Genomic DNA, 22,853 nt, shown 5'->3' with positions numbered 1-22,853 from the left:
CCTTATGTGGGCTCTGTACCGCGGATGTCATTGTGGCTTGTGCAGCCCTTTGAGACACTTGTGATTTAGGGCTATATAAATAAATATTGATTGATTGATTGATGTGTTATGATGTTTGTAATGGGGAAAAGACGTTAATGTGTCTTGTTTTCATGTTTGCATTTAAAGGCCTACTGAAATGATTTTTTTAAAATTTAAACGGGAATAGCAGATCCATTCTATGTGTCATACTTGATCATTTCGCGATATTGCCATATTTTTGCTGAAAGGATTTAGTAGAGAAAATCGACGATAAAGTTCGCAACTTTTGCTCGCTGATAAAAAAAAGCCTTGCCTGTAGCGGAAGTAGCGTGACGTCACAGGAGCTAGTATTCCTCACAATTCCCCATTGTTTACAATGGAGCGAGAGAGATTCGGACCGAGAAAGTGATGATTACCCCATTAATTTGAGCGAGGATGAAAGATTCGTAGATGAGGAACGTTACAGTGAACGACTTGAGAGGCAGTGATGGACGTATCTTTTTTCGCTCTGACCGTAACTTAGGTACAAGCTGGCTCATTGGATTCCACACTCTCCTTTTTATATTGTGGATCACGGATTTGTATTTTAAACCACCTCGGATACTATATCCTCTTGAAAATGAGAGTCGAGCACGCGAAATGGACATTTAAAGTAAATTTTATCTCCAAGACAATACATCGGTGACACACTTAGCTACTGAGCTAGCGCGATAGCATCGTTCTCAAATGAAGATAGAAACAAAATAAATAAACCTCTGACTGGAAGGGTAGATAGAAAATCAACAATACTATTAAACCGCGGACATGTAAATACACGGTTAATGATTTCCAGGGTGGCGAAGGTTAACAATGCTGTGCTGACGACGCCATTGAAGCTAACTTAGCAACCAGACCTCACAGAACTATGTACTCTCTCCTTTTTCTATTGTGAATCACGGATTTGTATTTTAAACCACCTCGGATACTATATCCTCTTGAAAATGAGAGTCGAGCACGCGAAATGGACATTTAAAGTGACTTATCTCCAAGACAATACATCGGTGACACACTTAGCTACTGAGCTAGCGCGTAGCATCGTTCTCAAATGAAGATAGAAACCCATCAACAGCCGTGCTCACCTGCATTCCAGCGATCAACGGCACGACGAAGGACTTCATCCGTGGGTTTGGCGGCAAGCATCGGCTAGGCGTAGTAAGTAGTCCTTGTTGTGTTGCTGTAAGTATCGTAATGCCCCGCAGTGGAGAAGGAGTCACACAGACGAGGAAGCGCTGCTCAATCGCTTTATTAAAAAGCGATAACTGGTTGTAGTTCAAAAAGTAACGCACACACATACACGAGCTGCTGTTAGCCAAAACTCACGCTCACACACACAAGTTCTCCGCCAACTCACTCGCGCATGCGCGTTCCCCAAACCCTTAAAGACAGTACACTAATGCAAATATCACAGATATTACAGTATTGTACTTAGCCGCTAAGACACCGATCGATCCCACCTACAACGTTCTTCTTTGCAGTCTCCATTGTTCATTAAACAAATTGCAAAAGATTCACCAACACAGATGTCCAGAATAATGTGGAATTTTGTCGAAGAAAACAAGAGGCTTTTCTATCGGGTCCGATGGGGTCCAACCACTTCCGTTGCTTTTGTGACGTCACGCGCATAAATCATATCCAAAGGAGTTTTTCAACCGGAAGTGTGGCTGGAATTTTAAAATTGCACTTTATAAGTTAACCCGGCCGTATTGGCATGTGTTGCAATGTTAAGATTTCATCATTGATATATAAACTATCAGACTACGTGGTTGGTAGTAGTGGCTTTCAGTAGGCCTTTGAGATAGTTGACATTCAGCATGATAGCTGTTAACTGGCGATTAGTGATGTTAAGTGCCTAAGATGGTAGTTATTGATTAGCAGTGTGATGAGGGCTTTCTGCTGGTGAGTGATTAGCACTACAGTTAGAGCCACCTATCGCTAGGTAGAAATGAGCAGTTTCACCAACATTTTTATGTGAAACCATATTACTAACTGTCTGGTGTTTTACAGGATTCATGGAAGTTTATTGTCATACCAGCACATGATACACATGAGATGGCACACAATTTAGTAGCACGTGAACAATAGGATTGGTCCTGGTGGAGATCTACACTCTTAGTGCTTTTCTTCTTTATTCAGAGTAATCATTTGACTTTCTAAAGGTTTTTAACTAAAACAACTAAGTATGTAGAAAAATATTTCTGTGTTTCTTTAATTGTAGTATTTAAAATGTAGGATTGTTTTTCTTCAATATTTGCCCTTTTTCTGGTTTGAACAACAGCCATGGAAAAAGTCTGTGCACGTGCTTGTATATATATATTTTTTTATTTTCAAAGAGTAGTTATCGATTATTTGATGATTGATACATTTGCCAACTAATGTTTTAAAACAAGACTAAAATGCCTTTATTTTGAAAAATCACTGCCATGGAGTAGGAGTCGGAAGTTGCGGGCTTCTAGCGCATGCGCAAATGTACTTGAAGCCAAGCAAAAGGACGAAGACCGCATGCTATGGTTGCTCGGAGAATGTTCGAATTCACGATCTTAAAGTCGTATGATTCACAGCAAATATAGCAACAAATATCTCAATTGGTATTTTCCAAAGCCACGAAACGTGCATTGAGTTTGGAGCGATATCTGAAGTGAAGATTGAAGACGTGATAGAAGATGGACGACTACTGCTATGCTAAGATGGCGACGTCCGCTAAAAGAGAACATGAAAGAGAATCAGCGCCACCAACTTCCAGCAAATCACCAACGGAGATAAAGACGAAAGATGAAGGTGAGTGACTTGAAGTTTTGTCATTTGAAAACTATTTCAAGCCCTTAAAAAAGAGACATTAGCCGACCTTGTTGAAGAATGTAAAGACAGAGCCGCCATGATTGTTAGCTTGAAGAAGGCAGTGGAGTTCACATCAGAGGAGATGAAAGAATCCAAAAGTCAAATTTAGAAACTGTCGTGTTACTGAATAAATACGTGAGTCCAGCTGTACTTTATAATGTGGATACTTTTATTAGCTCAAGCTCAATCACAACAAGTGTCCTCTCTGACTCACTCCCACACTGTCTCCCGCTCCGTCGCACCCCGTGACGTCATAGCCTGTCGACTCTGTAGTTCTCCCATAATACAATCACACCACATCTCCCCTTTCTAGAATCAATGGGTAGACCACCATTGATTCAACAGACCTTGAGGATTATTCTGCCTCGTGGTTGGAAGGTCTGCTCCTATATGAGCCTGTACCAGACAATCAAACACACACACATATTTTACCCTTAGAACAATCCACTTCACATCAATACTCAAACATCCATCCTATACTAATCCTGTACTGTCCTCAACCTAAGCCCTGCAACTGACTTGAACATTTACAGTACAAGAAAACATATCCAAAACACTCCAATTGCACTTTTCTGTCTTTTACCACATACAGTAACATTCTTTTTTTTTTTCATTAGAGTCTCTGTAATGTCTATAGGAAACAAAATTATAGGTCCAACCTAGTTGGTCTCACCACAGCCCTCCCAGACCTGGTTCTAGGAGTAGGAGTAGATGGAGGTTCTGGAACACTCTGCTGCGATGTTTCTGCTGAAGGTTGTTCCGGGACGCCCCCCAGGAACGGCTCTGCTGCACCACGGCCACTCTGCTCCGGCGAGGATCCCATAGGGATGAGATGACGACGGTTCCGTCTGATAGACCCATGGGGTCCTTCCACCAGATACGATCGTGGAGTGGTGTGACGTCCGATGATAGCTCCGGCTTTCTTTTGGTCCTTGATCCACACGTCCTGTCCCGGATTCAGTCTGTCAAGGTTCATTGCACGATGCCGCAGGTTGTAGCGTTGTGCATCTTTTGTCCTCTTCTCCCCTTCTTTCCGCATAACAGCTTCACTATCAGGAAGAGCAGGATTTAGCAAAACAGGAAGGATAGGCACTGTTGTGCGGAGCCTCCTCCCCATGAGAAGCTGCGCTGGACTATACCCATTGTCGAGAGGAGTAGCCCTGTAAGCGAGCAAAGCAAGATAGGGGTCATCTGCTTTCTTTAGGAGACCTTTCACCGTCTGTACTGCACGTTCGGCTTCGGCGTTACCTTGAGGGTATCTTGGGCTACTGGTAATGTGACGGAATCCGTAAGACTCTGCGAACTCGGCAAAGCCTGCTCCGGAGAACTGGGGCCCACCATCCGACACGAGAAGATCCGGGATTCCGTGACGTGCATAGATCGATTTTAGGTGGTGGATTACATCGTTTGATCTTGTGGAGGTCAGCAAAGCAATCTCCACATACCTTGACATGTAGTCCACTACCAGCAGGTAGGTCTTGGTACCGAGCATGAACAAATCAGCTCCTAACTTCTCCCATGGTCGGCCTGGGTATGGTGACGGCATCAGCGGCTCCCTGTGGTTCTGTCTCTCCTTACAGCATGTTCGGCAGTTGAGAACCAATTCATTCAGCTGCTGGCTAAGCCCGGGCCACCATACTGACTGTCGTGCCCGCTGTCTACACTTCACCACGCCTTGGTGTCCTTCATGCAATTTGGCGAGAACATAATTTCTCATTGTAGAAGGGATGACGAGCCTGTGTCCCTTCAGCAGGACACCATCTTGAACTGTAAGGAACGCCTGCTCTGCCCAGTACAGCCTGAGTGCTGGTTCTTTGGAACCGTGTGCTGGCCAGCCTTCAGCACACAGCTGCATCACCTGTGCACACACACTGTCTCTCTGCAGCTGCTCTCTCAGCTCCTCCAGGTAGTCAGCGCTTGCAGGTAGGTTCTCCAGTACCATGTCCGCATAGATGTTGGTTTCTTCAAACAGCTCTTTGTCCGCTGCTGTCTCCTCTCTCTTGACAGGAGCTCGTGACAGCGTATCAGCTGTCCACAGGCACTTCCCTGGCACATGAGAGATAGAATAAGAATAGCGCATCAGACGCATTCTGAAGCGTTGGATCCGTGGAGGTAGAGCATCCAGTGCTTGAGACCCAAGAAGACTCAGGAGAGGCTTGTGGTCCGTCTCCATCTGGAAATGTTTCCCGATGAGGAAGTTGCTGAACCTCTCACAGGCCCAGGTCAGCCCCAAAGCTTCCTTCTCTACTTGCGCGTATCTCTGCTCTGTTGGTGTGAGAGACCGCGACATGTAGGCCACTGGCCTCCACTCTTCTTCCCACTTTTGTAGCAGTACGCCTCCCAACCCGTACGACGACGCGTCTGCTGAGACTTTGCACTCTCTGTTGGGATCATACATGGCTAGCACTGGTGTAGACGTCAGTGCATCCTTTAGATCCTGGAAGGCCCTTGCCTGGTCGACGCCCCACACCCAGCAGTTCTTTTTTGACAGGAGATCTCGCAGAGGCTTGTCTCTCTCGGCCAGCTGCGGCACAAACTTCCCAAGTTGATTTATCATTCCAAGAAAACTTCTCAACTCAGTCACAGTTGTTGGCTCCTGCATCTTCCTTACAGCTTCTGTTTTGCTTGGGTCTGGGCTGATGCCACTGGTGGAGAGCACGTGGCCTAGAAAAGTCACCTCTGACTTTGACAGATCGCACTTATCGACATTCAGAGTGATGCCTGCCTTTTGGATCTTTTCTAGTGTGGCATGCAGGCGAGCATCATGCTCCTTTTGTGTTCGGCCCCACACCAGCACATCGTCCATGTGGCAAACAACGCCCTCAAGCCCTTCTGTGACCTCCGTCACCATCCGGTTCTGAAAATGTTCTGGGGCGGATGCTATGCCAAACGGTAGCCGCCTGAAGTAATAGCGCCCGAAGGGTGTAATGAAAGTTGTCAGTTTCGCTGAATCTGCAGTTAAAGGAATTTGCCAAAACCCCATGTTTGCATCCAGCTTACTAAAAATTTTGGCTCCAGCCAGCATTCCCAGTGTTTCCTCTACTGATGGCAGGATGAACTTTTCCCTACACACTGACTCGTTGAGTTTGGTGAGATCGACACATATACGTACAGCACCTGTCTTTTTGGGCACCACCACTATGCCAGCGCACCAGTCTGTTGGCTCCTCAATTCGACTTATCACCCCGAGTTGTTCCATGCGGAACAGTTCCTGCTTGACTTTGTCCATTAAAGGCAATGGAATCCTCCTTGGTGTTTTTAGTGAGAATGGTTCTGCCCCTGGACTCAGCTTGATGGAATATGGCTGCCGCACTTCTCCGAGCCCGGTGCATAATTTTGGGTAGTACTCCTTTAATGTCTCCATAGTAACGCTGTCTAGGCGTGCTACAAGCCCCAGCCTACAGCTCACAGATCTTCCCAGCAGGGCAGTATGCACATGACGAGCGATGTACACATCCTCCCTCTCTGTCTTTTCCCCTCTCCTCAGCAGCAAACTGGCAACGCCCACCACGTCGAGGGGATTTCTTCCTGGTCCCAGGAGTGGCTTTGTTGCCTTTCTGAGACTAGGTAGATCATTTCTGTATGTGTTTAGGAACACTGAGTGAGGCAAGACTGTCACATCGGCACCTGTGTCTATTTTGAATGTCACACTGCTCTCATGGATGCCAATTTTGACCATCCAAGGATCCCCATCCTCCGTGACACTGCCGAGGAAGATTTCCTCCTCATCCTCTTCAACTTCATGCACTGATTTGGACTTGCACACACGCTTGTAATGTCCCCTCCTCCCACATGCATGACATTTCACATCGTTAGCAGGACAGTCACTTTTTGGATGGGATGGAGAGCTGCCACAATTTTGACACAGTGACTGTGCGCCCTTGTCCTTGCTGTACTGAGTACTGTGTGGCTTGTACTTTGGGCTATCAGCATATTGAGGTTTGTTTTTAGCAGACTTGAAGTTGCTCTTGAACACTCTATCAACAGACTTTGCATCACTTGCCTCTAATCTGGTGGTGTCCCCTCGGAGAGTACACTGCTGCCTTTTCACCTCCTCGCTTTGTCGTGCCATTCTTATGGCTTTATCCAAGGTTAGATCCGCGTCCAACTGCATGCGTTCAGACAGCCCCTTGTCTTGCAATCCGACAACAAGTCTGTCTCTGATCAGTTCATTGTGTAGCATCCCGTAGCTACAATGCTCCGCCAGCGCATATAGTGCAGTGACAAACGAATCCACACTCTCCCCTTCTTTCTGCTTGCGCATGTTAAACTTAGCACGCTCGTAGATAACATTTTTCTTCGCAACAAAGAAGCCTTGTAATCCCTCGCGCACTCCCTGGTATGTACGTCTTTGAGCGGCCGTCAGATTTAACCCACGGAGAATATCATCCGCCTCGTCCCCCATGCAATAAATCAATGTGTTCACTTGATTGTCCTCGGAGCTTGCATTTAGGTTACTTGCCAGGCGAAATCTTTCGAATCTCCGGATCCATTTGTCCCACTCTTGTGGATTTGAAAAGTCAAAGGACTCCGGTGGCTGGATGTTGAACGTAGCGCACGGTCCCACGGCAACCACCGGCGCGCTGGGTGGCCGTGCAGGCGCTGCAGCGGCTCCGTCCCCCTCGCTCATGTTGTCCTTACTTCGTTATCCACAGACGCGTACAAACTATCTTTCCACTTGGCTGCACTCCACATTAACTACAGGACTTCTGACACCATGTCGTGTTACTGAATAAATACGTGAGTCCAGCTGTACTTTATAATGTGGATACTTTTATTAGCTCAAGCTCAATCACAACAAGTGTCCTCTCTGACTCACTCCCACACTGTCTCCCGCTCCGTCGCACCCCGTGACGTCATAGCCTGTCGACTCTGTAGTTCTCCCATAATACAATCACACCACAGAAACTAAAAGCAAAACAACAACTCTGTTAGGCTCGTTTGGTGTGTTTTTATATTCATCATGTCGTGGTTTTGAGGTAAGTTGAGTATTTTGTCATATTTAACAAAGTCTCTGTCATACTTGCCAACCTTGAGACCTCCGAATTCGGGAGATTGGTGGCGTGGGTGGGGGTGGGCGGGGTTAAGGGGGAGGAGTATATTTATAGCTAGAATTCACTGAAATTAAAGTATTTCTTATATATATATATATATATATATATATATATATATATATATATATATATATATATATATATATATATATATATATATATATATATAGTACAGTAAAGTAATGAAAACACAGTTGTTCTACTAACTGTACTGTACTTGCTGCTTACTTAAAAAAAAAAGCTTTTGGTCTGCCATTTGAGTACTGGCGAGCGATCTCTGAATCCGTGTCTTTATTGCACAAGATGTAATTCAACCACTCAACAACTCCAATGTGTGTCCATCCCTTTTCCCGGCAAAACTCGAACACCCACTTCCTATTAACAACGTCACTTCCCTATCTCTCCCGGAAGTCCCGCCCCCCAGCCAAAGTCATTGGCTAACACCCTGTAGCCAGCCGCTACAGTATTAACGTGCCGGCTGGAATAAACACACGCTGAGAAATAGCTCCGTGCCTGCCTACTTTATGGGTTATAGATAAATCTATGGATAACTGAGACATATATAATAGTCTCCTTTTCAGGTGAGAGACGATGCTAAAGGCAGTGCCCTTAAGGGGCACAGTTGTCTGGCTGGAAATCGGGAGATTTTTGAGAGAATGGTTGTCCCGGGAGATTTTCGGGAGAGGCACTGAAATTCGGGAGTCTCCCGGAAAATTCGGGAGGGTTGGCAAGTATGGTCTCTGTACAGTTTGCCGTGTCGTCAAGTAACAGAAAAGAATGGACGTGTTCAAGTCGCGAGCAACGACTCGTTAGCAGCGTGTTTTGAAGACTAGCCTACAGTTGTTTGGTCGCTGTCTGAATTTTTTCATCAAAACAGAAGAGTTCCTCTTTCCTATGTTTGGCAAATGCCACTAATAAAAAAGTTAGCAAGCATTATTACTAAGATACGTTATTCCTCGAGTCCATCAAGTTATTCGATGGATTTTTGAGTGGACATAACACCCACTATCTCTAAGGCCCCTTCTACACTAAGGTTATCCAGGCTAAATCCCACCTAACCTAATCCAATTCCTTGTTTTGTGAGCAAGTTCTTAAATGTAACTTACCTGAACAATATCCAGTGTTGTGGTATTTCAATGAACTGGAATCCAGTGTGCTGTGGGGTCTTATTGTAGTGAATCACACCTGAGCCATCATGAATTAATCAAATCTTTAATAAACACGTGAAAGAACATTTTACATCAATCAATCTAGGGATCTAGATATCTGGTCAGGACACTCCTCACTCTTTTGCTTTCACCTTCATTGTCAATTAGTTTTTGGTGACTTTATATACTCTGGGCCGAGACGTTGAGTCCGTGACATACATGGCGGACAATAACTGATACAGTCTGCTTTTCCAGTCCAAAAGCATTCGCCGTTTTCCGTAGTCTTCCCTCGACGCTACCTTTTTTATCACGTCCACGGGAGCCCGCATTCTCGTTGTCTCTCCTTTGACAAATGGACAAAGTTTTTCGGTAAGTAGAATCACAGCTGACCCGGACATTTGAATGTTCTCTTGCCGTTTGAGAAGTGTTGTATCCCAAATAGCTGCAATTGCTTTCTCTTAACCTCTTAAGGCCTAAACTGTTTTTTTTACATGCTTTGTTTATTTCTCTTTGCTATTTGGGCTTATTGAACCCTAATTAGAATACAAACTAAGAATCATCTTTTGATATGATGTACTTAGTCCATAAGTACATAAACGTGTACTTCATGTTTAGTGACATGCTAATTCTTATTTTTACACTTTTTTCCCCCAAATTCCATTGTATGTTATACTCTTCTGACACCACCAGATGGCAGTATAAGTGTCCACATAAGCGGCCATAAGACCCCAATTCAGTAGTGTACACAATTTTGGAAATAAGAGCTAAAAGGTGCTGTCCACGCATGTGGCCACTAAGCCTTTAGAGGTTTTTAAGGTATTCATGTGTGATTTCCACAAGCGTCTGTACGTGTAGAAGAAGGAGAAACACGGGCATGTCTGGATGATTCGTCTCCATCTTTCCAGTGGTTAGCTCCGAGTGGAAACAGGTTGTTATGAAGCTGGCTGTGGCGCGGTCTTTCTGGCGTCACTTCCTGTGTGGGGCGCGGTCTTTCTGGCGTCACTTCCTCTCCGAACTCAGTTTGTAAACGATCAATGAGTCCATACAAAGCTAAGAGTCGGAGATTCAAGAAATACACGGCGCACTTACCCGTGTAAAAAATGTTCCAAGGAGGGGGACCTTAAACAATGTTTAGTGTGGCTGACACGATGTTTAGGCTAAATAATGATTTGTTTAGGGGATTATCCGGCTTAATGTAGACATAGCCTAAGTCATTCTCCATCTTGTAAACACTGTAGCAGCTAGTGAAAGATTAAAATGATGTTGTTGTGCCAGGATTTGATTTTGAGCATTTTTTAATTGTATTTCCTAGTTCTTAGTAGTGCTGAGTTAGGGCTGGACAATTGATCCCATTTTAATCCCAACTTCAATTAAGACATGACACAATCATAAGCATGTTATCATAAAAAAAAGATGAACAGCCTGCGGAACATGCATGCAAATTCTTGAGCCTGTAACGGTTAAAGGTATGAGTGAGCGTATGATTGAAAAAAAGACCATGTCTACTAGAATGTGCTCCTTTTTATTTGACACAGTGCTAGTATGTCTAATGGGTAATCACTGAACTCAACAAAAAAGTAAGACCACATGATTTTCGCTTTAACTTAAATTCGGAATTGGCCACTAAAACAGAATCTGCTGGTAAATGCAGAATTTCACGGAAATGGACAAAAATGTGAGTGAAATGTTGTCGTTGTGAGGAGAAGGAACATTTGTTTGGGACAATAATGTGTCCGGTACCCCTCGTTCATCCCCGAAACACTCAACCACCCTGTCCTGAACTAAACAATGTGGACACGGCCACTTGAAACAGCGACTAAACTATGAAGCTAAAGCTAGCAAGAACAATCCATTCACCACAAAACACTTCTTGAGTTGTTGTGAACGGCATCACAATGTAAGCAGTCGCAACTTGAGAGGCTTTCTTTATTTTACAGCCTCAAGTTTTCTCAAAACTCACACTTTCCGCTTTTATTGATTGGTTGATTGATTGATTTAAATGTTTTTATTTTTATGACACAAAAAGAAAACAATCTACTGTGGTAAAATATGTGTGAGAGGTAAGAAACGGAATTCAGAAAAATGTAAACTGAAAACTTGAATTTGATTTGTTTTTCATATTGCTATAGTCATTTTAATTTATTGTTACTATGATTGTTATTTTACGTCTTATTTATTTGTTACTAATGTATATCTGGTAGTTCTTTTATATTATATTTAAAATTGAATTTTGGTGGTTATACGGGAGCCTGTAAAGGACTGTATGTTACCTTAGGGGGATGCTCGAATTATTCACTATTTACCAAAGAAATCTAGTCTAAGAGAGAGTGAGAGGAGACAACTTATATAGTTGAACAATTGACTATATACCACATAAACATACAATAACCAGACAATAATAAACACATAAATTACACTCATCCACTCATCCCCACTCACACACTGCCTCCCCAATAGAACCTCCCGCACTAAAGCAATCACACAACACACACACACAGTCCAACCTGGGCCCCTTGGCTGGGCCAGAAGATAGTCTGTTGTGGTCCTGCTGAATGGGTGGTGCACGTAGGGGTGGGGTGAGTTAAAACTGCTGGATACAAAGGGGGCGTTGGAGAGGGGGGACACCTCCCGTTGTAATCTCGTTATATGCAAATATAATGACAATAAAGTCCATTCTATTCTATTCTATTGTAGGGAAGAGCAACTCAGGTGCTTCCTTTAGCTGGCCTCACGAGCCCAGTCTGGATTGGGAGGAGAACCAGCCTCTTCCTGGGTCACCTCTCTGTCGACTAGTCCGTGAGCGTGTGCAATTAACACTCCAAACTCACGCTGTCCACGTCCCTCGCAGTGATGTAGCCACGATAGCACACAGCTAAACTCTCTCTAATGTTCCCACACTCGCTCTCCAGCTTGTACACAGTCACAGGGGAGAGTGTCTCTTGAATAACTTAACTCAAAACCTGACTAAACCTGCCGTTCGTGCAGTCACTGTGCAGCAAACAAAACACACGTTAAGTTAAAGTTAAAGTACCAACGCACTCAGCATCAAGGGTTGGAATTGGGGGTTAAATCACCAAAAATGATTCCCGGGCGCGGCCACCGCTGCTGCTCACTACTCCCCTCACCTACCAGGGGGTGATCACATGCAAGCTGCGGTTAGCCTACTAGCGGTTAGCATACACGTCACAGCTACTGGCAACGTGAAGTGCCCAAACGTCCTTAAACTTGAACTAGTGCACGTTTATCAACTGTCACTTGTAACACTCTGAAGTATCAATCAATCAATCAATCAATGTTTATTTATATAGCCCTAAATCACAAGTGTCTCAAAGGGCTGTACAAGCCACAACGACATCCTCGGTGTCGAGTGGGTCTGACATAATATTGTGAAAGTCCAACACATCAGCGAAAGTCCAGTCCATGGTGGGGCCAGCGGGAACCATCCCGAGCGGAGACGGGTCAGCAGCGTAGAGATGTCCCCATCTGATGGACAGGCTAGCGGTCCACCCCGGAGCAGAGTAGAAAAGAAAAGAAAAGAAACGGCAGATCAACTGGTCTAAAAAGGGAATCTATTTAAAGGCTAGAGTATACAAATGAGTTTTAAGATGAGACTTAAATGCTTCTACTGAGGTAGCATCTCTAACTTTTACCGGGAGGGCATTCCATAGTATTGGAGCCCGAATAGAAAACGCTCTATAGCCCGCAGACTTTTTTTGGGCTCTGGGAATCACTAATAAGCCGGAGTTCTTTGAACGCAGATTTCTTGCCGGGACATATGGTACAATACAATCGTCAAGATAGGCAGGAGCTTGACCGTGTAGTATTTTATACGTAAGTAGTAAAACCTTAAAGTCGCATCTTAGGTGCACAGGAAGCCAGTGCAAGTGAGCCAGTATAGGCGTAATATGATCAAACTTTCTTGTTTTTGTCAAAAGTCTAGCAGCCGCATTTTGTACCATCTGTAATCTTTTAATGCTAGACATAGGGAGGCCTGAAAATAAAACGTTACAGTAATCGAGACGAGATGTAACGAACGCATGGATAATGATCTCAGCATCGCTTGTGGACAAAATGGAACGAATTTTAGCGATATTACGGAGATGAAAGAAGGCCGTTTTAGTAACACTCTTAATGTGTGACTCAAACGAGAGAGTTGGGTCGAAGATAATACCCAGATTCTTTACAGAGTCGCCTTGTTTAATTGTTTGGTTGTCAAATGTTAAGGTGGTATTATTAAATAGATGTTGGTGTTGAGCAGGACCGATAATCAGCATTTCCGTTTTCTTAGCGTTGAGTTGCAAAAAGTTAGCGGACATCCATTGTTTAATTTCATTAAGACACGCCTCCAGCTGACTACAATCCGGCGTGTTGGTCAGCTTTAGGGGCATGTAGAGTTGGGTGTCATCAGCATAACAGTGAAAGCTAACACCGTATTTGCGTATAATGTCACCTAGCGGCAGCATGTAAATACTAAAGAGTGCAGGGCCAAGAACTGAACCCTGGGGAACTCCGCATGTTACCTTAACATAGTCCGAGGTCACATTATTATGGGAGACACACTGCATCCTGTCAGTAAGATAAGAGTTAAACCAAGACAAGGCTAAGTCTGACATCCCAATACGCGTTTTGATACGCTCTAATAAAATATTATGATCAACAGTATCGAAAGCGGCGCTAAGATCAAGAAGCAGCAACATAGATGACGCATCAGAATCCATCGTTAGCAATAGATCATTAGTCATTTTTGCGAGGACTGTCTCCGTAGAGTGATTTGCCCTGAAACCGGATTGAAAAGGTTCACAGAGATTGTTAGTCAGTAAGTGTTCATTTAGCTGCTGTGCGACAATTTTTTCGAGAATTTTCGAGATAAACGGTAGGTGGGACACCGGCCGGTAGTTCACCATGAGGTCAGGATCGAGGTTAGGTCTTTTGAGTAGAGGATGAATAACCGCTTTTTTGAATGCTAGAGGAACAGTACCAGAGGAAAGTGATAGGTTTATAATATTTAACACTGATGGACCTAATAAAACAAAAAGCTCCTTGATAAGTTTCCCAGGAATTGGGTCAAGTAAACATGTTGTTTGTTTTGTCCCATTTACACATTTTAACAATTCCTCCAATGTTATTTCATCAAAGAGAGAGAAACTATTTTGGAGGGCAATGTCCGTCGTATATACCGTCGTATTTGTGTTAATAGAACCCAGTTGTAGCTGAGATGCATTGTCTTTAATCTCTTTTCTAATGACTTCAATTTTCTTATTAAAGAAATTCATAAAGTCATCTGCTGAGTGGGTGGAGCTACTGGGAGGAGTCCCTTGTTGGGTTAGCGATGCTACTGTACTAAACAAAAATTTAGGATCATTTTTGTTGAGGTGGATGAGATTTGAGTAATATTTAGCTTTAGCTGAGGTAAGCATGCGTTTATAAGTTATTAAACTATCACTCCATGCTTGATGGAAAACCTCAAGTTTAGTCGCACGCCATTTGCGTTCCAGCTTTCTACATGATAATTTCTGGGCTTTAGTTTCTTCTGTAAACCATGGGGTACGCCTTTTAGGGGCCCTTTTTAGCTTTAGCGGTGCTACAATATCAATGGTGTCGCGCAGGGCGTCGTTAAAGCTGTTAGTGAGGTTATCAATAGAGCCCACATAATTTGGGAATGGCGCCATTACTGAAGGCAGTAGGTCAGTAAGAGTCGTCGTTGTGGCAGTATTAATGTTGCGGCTGCTATAGTAGTTATTATTATTATTATTAGTTTGTTGACAATGAGTCAGAACTTCGAATTTTATAAGGTAATGATCGGACATTACTTTAGTGTACGGGAGTATCGTAACTTTAGAGGTGGTGACACCCCTGACAAGCACTAGATCTATCGTATTACCGTTGCGATGCGTGGGTTCATTTATTATTTGTGTAAGACCACAGCTATCAATTATAGTCTGGAGCGCCACGCATGGAGGGTCCGATGGGGTATTCATATGGATGTTAAAGTCTCCCATTATGATTATATTGTCGGCGTGCGTCACTAGATCAGCAACGAACTCTGAAAATTCATTGATAAAGTCCGAATAGGGCCCAGGGGGGCGGTAGATGACAGCCAGGTGGAGAGGCAGCGGTGTGACAAACCTCACAGTAAGCACCTCAAACGAGTTATATTTATTATTTAGGTCCGAGGTAAGGCTAAAGTTTTTGTTGTATATTAGTGCAACACCCCCACCCCTTTTAAGGGGGCGGGCAATATGCGTTCCCGCATAGCCAGGAGGAGACGCCTCACCCAGCGCAAAAAATTCGTCTGGTTTGAGCCAGGTCTCGGCTAGACCAACGACATCAAGATTGTTGTCTCTGATGACTTCATTAACTAATAACGTTTTGGAAGACAATGACCTTATGTTTAAAAAGCCCATATTATAGGTAGTGGGCTGTTTTGAGGAGTTTTTGTTGAAAGTATCCGTAGTAGCAATATTAATAATGTTACGTTTATTATGCATAGTGCACTTTAAATAATTTCGACCATATCTAGGAATTGATATGACAGGAATTTTTAGATTGTTTGCCACCTCAGTAAAATGCATGTCCACCTCTGACGCAGAAAAAACATTATGTGAGTTGTATATTATTCTAGAAGAATTGCTATGTGTGCAGGGATTATCCAGCCTGGCGCTGGCTAGTTTTAGCTTAACAGACTCCTTATTAGCGCTTCTTTGTGGATTAGCATTTAGCTTTTTCGTTAGCCCCGCTAACAACAAAGCATTTAGCTTTGTTGTTAGCCCCGCCCGACACCCCCGCTTCTGCTTCCGAGCGCATCGCTTACGTCTCTTTCGCTGACGGTCTCCGCTGGTAGTCGACGCCGCTGCTTCAAAGGCCACTGCTGGATGTAGCTCGCGAAGAATTCCCAAGCTAGCGAGTAGGTCCACCGTACACGCATCTTTCAGCCCAAAATGGCCCGATCTCTCCACATCCAGAATCGTAAGTCGGTCGTAAGTGATCACGGAGTGAACACGCTGTGAGCCAGCCATGAAATTGACTGAATTGAGGGGTATTTTTGCCAAATCGGTCTACACTTCCAGGAGCGCTCGCACGAAGCCGCTGCTCTGAAGCGCAGCCATCTTGGAAAAAAAAAAAAAAAAAGTAGGAAGCTTACAGTAGTTACTTCTCCAAGCTGCAACCGCGGCGAACTACCTCCCGTGCCGTGTTAACCACGCTACGTTGCTTGTTGACGCCGGAGCTCTCTAAACACTTTCACTCCTTTTACCTGCCGGCGGAAACGGAACTGCCCGTAACCATAGCAACCGCAACCATAGCAACGGTTAAAACAACTTACAGAAACACATTTTAGCTTCCCAAACAACACATATGAAATAGAAATAAATAATAATAATAATTAATCCCTTAACAGAAATGATCTCCTATCTGCAGGACTAAAGGGACAATTACACAAATATGCAAACCTTCAGAACAACTCAGCTTCTAAAACTTGTAGCTCGTCCTCCCTATATTCAGGCTCAAAAATATAAGGTTCTGGATCATAATTTTTCCCAAAGTATTCTTTAAAGGCACTCATGAAGTCTGCCTTTATTAGTAATAGTTGGTGGTGGTGTTGTTGAAGGAAATAGCGAATGTTGTGATGCGTCTGTGAAAATAATGCGCTGCCGTTTGCTTAAAATGATGAAAATGCGTAAATATTACATGTTATTATGAATGTGCCTGTTATTACATTACTTATTTTCTTACGGCGTGTATATAGAAAGTTGTTGGAAGCTTTTAGATTTTTTTTATAGGTGAAATAGAGTACATCCCCATTACCTGCATTGTTAGCTGATTTTTGCTAGCGTTTATTTACGAGTTAGAATCAGTGATGGGCAGTAGTGCACAACAAGTAGCGACGCTATGTAGCTTAACTACAGTTCCCAGTAGCGTGGCATTAGCCTTGTTCCTTTTTGAACCCGTAGTGATTCCTGTAGCTCAGCTTTTTTTCGACCCATGAAGTGACGTAGCGTCCATCAAACGCTACAAAGAGAGAAAATAGACTGCTAATCAATGGCTGGAAAAAAACAAAAAACATATTGCTATAATCATTTTAATTTATTGTTACTAAGATTGTTAGTTTACGTGTTATTCATTTGTTACTAATGTATATCTGCTTGTTCTTTTAGATTATATTTAAAATTGAGTTTTGGTGGTACTGTTTTTACGTTTTCAAATGAATAAATAATGGTGTTATTTATCGTGATTCCAAAATCACTCAAAATAATTGTGATTGTTATGTTTTGCCATAATTGTCCAGCCCTAGACGAGGTATTGGCAAGGACTTCACGATAAACTGTATCACGGTACTTGAGTCACGATACAATAGTCTATTGTAATATTGTGACATGGAGTTTTACTGTGATTTTTACAAAGTCATTGAAAAATTAAAAAAACTACTTAAAATAAATGTATATAAGTACACTCAATGCCAGTAAGAATTTATTGGACAAACTGTCAAAAACAAAGTAAATAAAATGATCATTACAATTGTACAGAAAGTGGATGAGATTAATTGCATTAGGTATCTATAAAAAGTCCTCTACTTTTTAACTACAGACTTCTTTGAAGTAGATATTATCTTTTTTGGTTGTGCGAAGTTTTTCAATATTGACCTTTTCCCCACTGTTAGTTTGTATTATCCTAATGTCAATCGCGGCAGTTGTTTTCTACTTTCTGTGATTCTAGCTTACCTTTTTTGAGTCTATGACAAGTCATGTAAACATTGATCCATCATTCTGGCAAGGCACTAAATGAATGGCCATGAAACACTACACACACATACAGTACATAGAAAAAAGTGTGATTTTTGTTGTTTGTGTCTTGCAGATGTCCAGCAGCTGATCGGTAATCCAGAAGAAGTTTCCCCTCAGTTAGAGGGGAGCTCCACTTTGAAGCAGGAGACTCCACAACCACCCTGCATTAAAAAGGAAGAGGAGGAACTCTGCATCACTCAGGAGGGAGAGTGTCTTCTAGGACGAGAGGAAGCTGATTACACCAAGTTTCCACTGAGTATTCTCTCTGTGAAGACTGAAGATGATGAAGAGAAACCACAAGTAGACAACCTCTTAGCTCCACTATCAGATAGTGAGGCTGAAGACGAGGTTGAAGAACCTTTGAGCAGCGATACAGACTGTGAAGGTGATATGAGGACTCACACTGACAACAAACACTCTGAATGCTCTACAAAGAAGAGAGGTAAAACATGTTTGAGCTGCTCAGTTTGTGCTGAAAGTTTTACTAAAAAGAGCAGTTTGACTCAACACATGAGAACACACACAGGTGAAAAAACATTTAAGTGTTCAGTTTGTGGCAAAAGCTTTTCTCATAATAGCCATTTGACTGAACACATGAGAACACACACAGGTGAAAAACCATTTACTTGTTCAGTTTGTGGCAACAGCTTTTCTCAAAATGGCTCTTTGACTCAACACATGAGAACACACACAGGAGAAAAAACATTTAAGTGTTCAGTTTGTGGCAAAAGCTTTTCTCGAAATAGCATTGTGACTAAACACATACGAACACACACAAGAGTAAAAACATTCAATTGTTCAATTTGTGGCAAACGCTTTTCTCAAAATATCCATTTGACTCAACACATGAAAACACACACAGGAGAAAAACCATTTATTTGTTCAATTTGTGGCAAACACTTTTCTCAAAATAGCCATTTGACTGAACACATGAAAACACACACAGGTGAAAAACCATTTAAGTGTTCAGTTTGTGGCAAACGCTTTTCTCGAAATAGCAATTTGACTGAACACATGAGAACACACACAGGAGAAAAAACATTTAATTGTTCAGTTTGTGGCATAAGCTTTTCTCAAAATAGCTATTTGACTCAACACATGAGAACACACACAGGAGAAAAACCATTTAACTGTTCAGTTTGTGGCAAAAGCTTTCCTTATAACAGCTCTTTGTGTCGACACATGAGAACACACGCTGGAGGAAAACCATTTAGTTGTTCAGTGTGCTGTAAAAGGTTCACACATAATGCAGACGCAGTAAAACACATAAGAACACACAAGGGAAAATAACCAATTAGCTGTTTAGTTTGTGGTATGTTGCTCATATGTGGTGACATCCACCCTACCCAGGACCTCCTCACTGCTTCTTTCACAAATATCTGAGGTATTCATACAAACTTGGATTATTTGGAGCATAATCTTATCCACTCATGGCCCCATGTCTTCTCTGTATCTGAAACCTTCCTGAACAGTAAGATAGATGATGCTTCAAGTGCTTGGTTACTCCTTCTTCAGTCCAGGGACCTGGGGCCTCATGTGTCAAGTTTGTGCACACTCAAAAACTACGCCCTTTTTCACTGCAAAGTTGAGATGTATTTTACGGTATGAGTTTACGGTACGATGTACAGGTCGCTACGTTCTGGCACTGGATCTCTGGTAGCAGTGGTTTAAGTAGGCGTCCCTCATCAGTGCCGGGTGATTTGATTGAAGATGGAAAGCAGCTGCCCGCAGCAGCTGGGGTTACGCGCGCGTTCTTGGAGGTGCGCTTAGCACAGCTCACAGATGATTGCGCACTGGTGTGTGCCTGGGCCGTGACATCCCCTCCTCAGACAATTTTTTACACGGGTAAGTGCGCCGTGTATTTCTTGAATCTCCGTTCTTAGCTTTGTATGGACTCATTGATCGTTTACAAACTGAGTTTGGAGAGGAAGTGACGCCAGAAAGACCGCGCCCCACACAGGAAGTGATGTCAGAAAGAACGCGCCACAGCCAGCTTCATAATAAAGCGGTATCGTAACTCGGAGCTATCCACTGGAAATATGGAGGGGAGTCATCCAGACATGCTCGTGTTTCTCCTTCTTCTACATGTACAAACGCTTGTGGAAATCACACATGAATACCTTAAGAGAAAGCGATTGCAGCTATTTGGGATACAACACTTCTCGGACGAGAAGAGAACTTTCCAATGTGTGATTCACTACAATAGGGCCCCAAAGCACACTGGATTCCAGTTAATTGAAATACTACAACACTGGATATTGTTAAGATAAGTTAAATTTAAGAACTTGCACAGAAAGCAACACTGGAGGTGACTATGATGTGTGCATTTTCCGCGCGTGCGTATTAGGTCGCGTTGCGCCGGCTGCCGGAGGCGGGCGGGGAAGGGGTCTTAAACGGTGGCATTATGTGTGTGTGTGTGTGTGTGTGTGTGTGTGTGTGTGTGTGTGTGTGTGTGTGTGTGTGTGTGTGTGTGTGTGTGTGTGTGTGTGTGTGTGTGTGTGTGTGGACAAGGATAAGGTTAGGTGGGATTTACCCTGGATAACCTACTTAGTGTAAACGGGTCCTAAAAAGAATATATCGCGTTACCATAAATAAATGAATGATGATTAACCACAGTGTTCGTTTTCACCGGTGCAGGAAGGCATTGCACAGGCAGCGATGACGCCACACACCAGTGGTAGAGGGGTGTGCTCTGTCCAATAATGGCTTTTTTGCCGATATCCGATATTGTCCAACTCTTAATTACCGATTCCGATATCAATTGATACCAATATATATAGTCGTCGAATTAACACGTGATTATGCCTAATTTTGTTGTGATGCCCCGCTGGATGCATTAAACAATGTAACAAGGTTTTCCAAAATAAATCAACCCAAGTTATGGAAAAAAGTGCCAACATGGCACTGCCATATTTATTATTGAAGTCACAAAGTGCATTCTTTTTTTTAACATGCCTCAAAACAGCAGCTTGGAATTTGGGACATGCTCTCCCTGAGATAATCCTGATACCCACTACAACTATGGGAAGTACTATACTTTGACTTTCACAAAGTGCATTATTTTATTTATTTTTTTAAACATGCCTCAAAACAACAGCTACAAAAACAATGAAGGTACACAGCTTCAGTTCAGAGTATACTAGAGTAATACATAGTCCTCCATTAGTACACTGCCTGGCATACTGTATAACAGAAAATTATAAACTGGGCTCAATCTGCCCTGCTCTAACGTATTTGTATGAGTAACACAAATGTGCTGCAAGCTAGTGGTGAGTGCTTGAAGTGGCCTAGCAGTCAGTCAGAGCTTCTGAAATGCTGCGTTGAGACAGGGCACCTCTGTTCACTGCAAGTTGCAAAGTGTGTGCCATGCAGGGCAGACTAGCCACACCAAACTCCACCGTAGTTTTTGCCATACTGCGTGCGTTGTCCCTGACCCCAACGTGGGCTTTTGCCTTGGGGTGGTTTTTGTCGTATTTTAGTTTTTTCTCGGCGGAGTCTTTAAGCGACAACTGTGTGGTACTACTTTTTTTCAGTGTTTGCTTTTCATCCATCTTCCACTTGTATTCATCGTGTATCTCCTTATGATTCTTGAAGAGGTGGGAGATCAAATTGCTCGTATTAAAGGAAGACGTCTTGGTTCCTCCTCGCATAACCAACTTTTTGCAGTCATTGCAAATTGCCAGTTTTTTATCTGTCAGAGACACTTCAAAATAATCCCAAACCATAGACACGGTGTCGTTTGTCAGTCACTGAGCGAGCTTGCTTGTTAGCCACGGCTACAGCACCGGCAACAACACACTCTTGTTGTTGTTATGCTCCGCTCGCGGTGGTTTGATGAGGTCATCAAGCGTCGCCAGTAAACCTCTCATGCTGCAGTCGTCAACTCCTGTGTTGTGTGTGGGAGGGGCTGCTGACTGGGAGATGCAACTGCTCTGTACTTCTCCCTACGTCCGCGTACCGCTCCATACAGCGGCGTTTTAAAAAGTCATACATTTTACTTTTTGAAACCGATACCGATAATTTCCGATATTACATTTTAAAGCATTTATCGGCCGATAATATCGGCAGCCCGATATTATCGGCCATCTCTACTTGAAACTGGTTTTGATAAAAAGGAAAAATCCCACATTTCAGGTCAATGCGCGATTTGGTGGGAGTGTAGCTGTTGCTGAGAGAGTTTGCATGCTTTAAATATGTGTCATAAATAAATACATATTAATCAATAAGTTAATGATGCAGAGTTATCAAATATTATTAGAAAATGTGTGATTGTAAAATCTCCTGAGCAAAATGTAAATGGATTGTGTTAATTGTGTTGCAAAGCGGAAGGATTGTTGTGATGTTGCGACCCCACGGACTGTAAACAAGGCAGAACATGCAAGAGGGGAGGGTGCTTGAGCACGTTGTCTTCAGCTCCTCCAAAGAGGGCGGGTGTTACCCACATATGCGGTCCTCTCCAAGGTTTCTCATAGTCATTCTCATCGACGTCCCACTGGGGTGAGTTTTCCTTGCCCTTATGTGGGCGCTGAACCGCAGATGTCGTTGTGGCTTGTGCAGCCCTTTGAGACACTTGTGATTTAGGGCTATTTAAATAAACATTGATTGATGATTGATTGATTGAAGTGTATTCGATGATTTGTGTAAAACTTCAAGCAAGTGATTATTAGAACCTCTTTTCGTTAAAAGCAGCCAACGAGGTATTGTATTTTTGTCATTTAATTTCTTTCTGAGTGTTTATGGATGTGATATCGAAGTCTGATGTACTGTATTGTACTGTATTTTGTAAGTTCTCACGGCGTGTTGGCGTGGATGGTGTGTACAGCAAGAAGGAGTCAATAAACGCCCGTTTTACAAAAACTAACTTTCCTGTGTTGCCGTGTATCGAAAGGAGCTACACTAACTGTCTGGTGTTTTACAGGATTCATGGAAGTTTATTGTCATAGCAGCACACGATACACATGAGATGGCACACAATT

At 43.1% G+C, this 22,853-nt stretch overlaps 2 protein-coding genes across 2 annotated transcripts; one reads left to right on the top strand and one right to left on the bottom strand.

Moving 5' to 3' along the window:
- Positions 1-2,305: 2,305 nt before the first annotated feature.
- Positions 2,306-22,680, top strand: LOC133632514 (zinc finger protein 501-like). Its single transcript, XM_062024979.1, has 2 exons — positions 2,306-2,835; positions 17,951-22,680. The coding sequence occupies exons 1-2, from the start codon at positions 2,721-2,723 to the stop codon at positions 19,165-19,167; spliced, it is 1,332 nt and encodes a 443-aa protein (XP_061880963.1). The 5' UTR covers positions 2,306-2,720; the 3' UTR covers positions 19,168-22,680.
- LOC133632543 (uncharacterized protein K02A2.6-like) lies at positions 3,008-5,083 on the bottom strand. Its single transcript, XM_062025015.1, has 2 exons — positions 4,144-5,083; positions 3,008-4,055 (listed from the first exon to the last, which is right to left on the bottom strand). The coding sequence occupies exons 1-2, from the start codon at positions 5,066-5,068 to the stop codon at positions 3,964-3,966; spliced, it is 1,017 nt and encodes a 338-aa protein (XP_061880999.1). The 5' UTR covers positions 5,069-5,083; the 3' UTR covers positions 3,008-3,963.
- Positions 22,681-22,853: the final 173 nt, after the last annotated feature.

The sequence above is a fragment of the Entelurus aequoreus genome, linkage group LG17, assembly GCF_033978785.1.
Source record: "Entelurus aequoreus isolate RoL-2023_Sb linkage group LG17, RoL_Eaeq_v1.1, whole genome shotgun sequence".
NCBI lineage: Eukaryota > Metazoa > Chordata > Actinopteri > Syngnathiformes > Syngnathidae > Entelurus > Entelurus aequoreus.
The sequence above is the reverse complement of the archived record's forward strand: the minus strand, read 5'-3'. Positions and strand labels throughout refer to the sequence as shown.

Excerpts from the sequence above, each read along its gene's own strand:
- LOC133632514 (XM_062024979.1), top strand. The coding sequence starts at position 2,721 with ATGGACGACTACTGCTATGCTAAGATGGCGACGTCCGCTAAAAGAGAA. Across the intron at positions 2,836-17,950 it reads GATAAAGACGAAAGATGAAG|ATGTCCAGCAGCTGATCGGT; the intron begins GTGAGTGACTTG and ends TGTGTCTTGCAG.
- LOC133632543 (XM_062025015.1), bottom strand. The coding sequence starts at position 5,068 with ATGGAGACGGACCACAAGCCTCTCCTGAGTCTTCTTGGGTCTCAAGCA. Across the intron at positions 4,056-4,143 it reads TAGCCCAAGATACCCTCAAG|GGCTACTCCTCTCGACAATG; the intron begins GTAACGCCGAAG and ends GCTCGCTTACAG.